General features: G+C 31.0%; 1 protein-coding gene across 1 annotated transcript in view; it reads left to right on the forward strand.

The window, feature by feature from the left end:
• LOC119585182 (oxalate:formate antiporter-like) overlaps window positions 1-1,382 on the forward strand; it is an 8,053-nt gene that overhangs the window by 1,972 nt on the left and 4,699 nt on the right. Inside the window, exon 4 of the mRNA XM_037933820.1 lies at window positions 1,204-1,330. Coding sequence (XP_037789748.1) covers window positions 1,204-1,330 — 127 coding nt within the window. The remainder of the gene's footprint in view (window positions 1-1,203; window positions 1,331-1,382) is intronic.

The raw sequence follows: 1,382 nt of genomic DNA on the forward strand, positions 1-1,382 counted from the left end.
AATAATGGGCACTACCAAAAATCATCAGCAATACAAGTAACATTTTATCTAATATTTTTATTTTTCTTCTATTAAGTAAATAGATCACTTAACATTGATTTTATGCTTAGGATTTTTATTACTAACACGTTTTATTTAGAAAGTTCTGCTCTTAAAAAGCATGTGAGTGCACATGTGTTAAAGGCAATTACTAAGATTTTTCCTCTATCATTCATATTCTGGCATCAGTGATTTGATCAGTGATTTTGCTCTCTGATTGTGTAATTAATAGTAAAACAGACTTGTTCTTGTGGGACCAAAATAATACTTCTGTAACATCTTGCACAAAAGCCACAAATAATTGTTATTGTGTTGATGAAAATAATCAATAAGCATGTAATCATAATATATCAATATTCGTTGGTACCTAAAAAAGTCTGTTCAGAGTTTAAACTATTTTGTATGAATAAACTTACATAAGAAATAAAGTAAAGTTACACAATAAACTTACATTGCAGTACCTATTCCTTGGTTCCTATATGAAAAATTGATAAATAAGTCTTCTTGAAATGTGTAGTTACTAACTTTTAAAGATATATGTATGATGGGCAAATAGATAAGATAATTTTGGAATTTGTGATTGATTTAGTCACCAATTATTCATTCATACATATGTTTTTTTTTTTTTTTTAACCTAAATGCTGAGATGAATGTTTTGGCATGATTAGCATAGATAATATAAATGCAAGCTTATGCCTTGTGGGCCTGAACTACCCTTATAAAGTTTCAAAAGAATACAGTATAAGATTAACCTGAGGAGAAACTCACAAGATAAAGACAGACTATGAATCACTTACATATTTTCTTAAGGTTACAGCATTGGAGCTTTGGTTTCTTAGAAAAATAAGCCTGAAGTTTGTACATAGTATGTCAGACAGTTTTCACTGTGTTCATAATAATGTAGGAGAAAAAAGGCAGACATACTTTTCTGGCTTTTTTTCCCTCCAATTTTAAAAGCTTTTTGCTGCATAATTTATCCTGTCTTGATATATTTGTAGGAGCCTTGCTCAGTATATATAGTATAAGCTTGTTAGCTACACATTACATCAAAGAAACTATAACATAAATTCTTGTCTGAATGATAATACTGTTTAACCCAGTTTAGTATGGTTTAGTGCATTCTTTGTATTGTCTTATAAATCCCATGAACTGGCTTCATTTCAGTGCTGGTATCATGCTGACCCACTATACCATTGAGGTATCGCTCTTTGCTGTTACCATGACCTATGGGCTGTTGTCTGGTCTCGGAATATCCTTGTCTTATGTTACTCCCCTTGCTTGTGGCATGAAGGTAACAAGTTTTATTGTTTTACTACCAATTAAGATACAACAGTGTGTGGGAT

Source organism: Penaeus monodon, chromosome 19 (genome assembly GCF_015228065.2).
Source record: "Penaeus monodon isolate SGIC_2016 chromosome 19, NSTDA_Pmon_1, whole genome shotgun sequence".
Lineage (NCBI taxonomy): Eukaryota > Metazoa > Arthropoda > Malacostraca > Decapoda > Penaeidae > Penaeus > Penaeus monodon.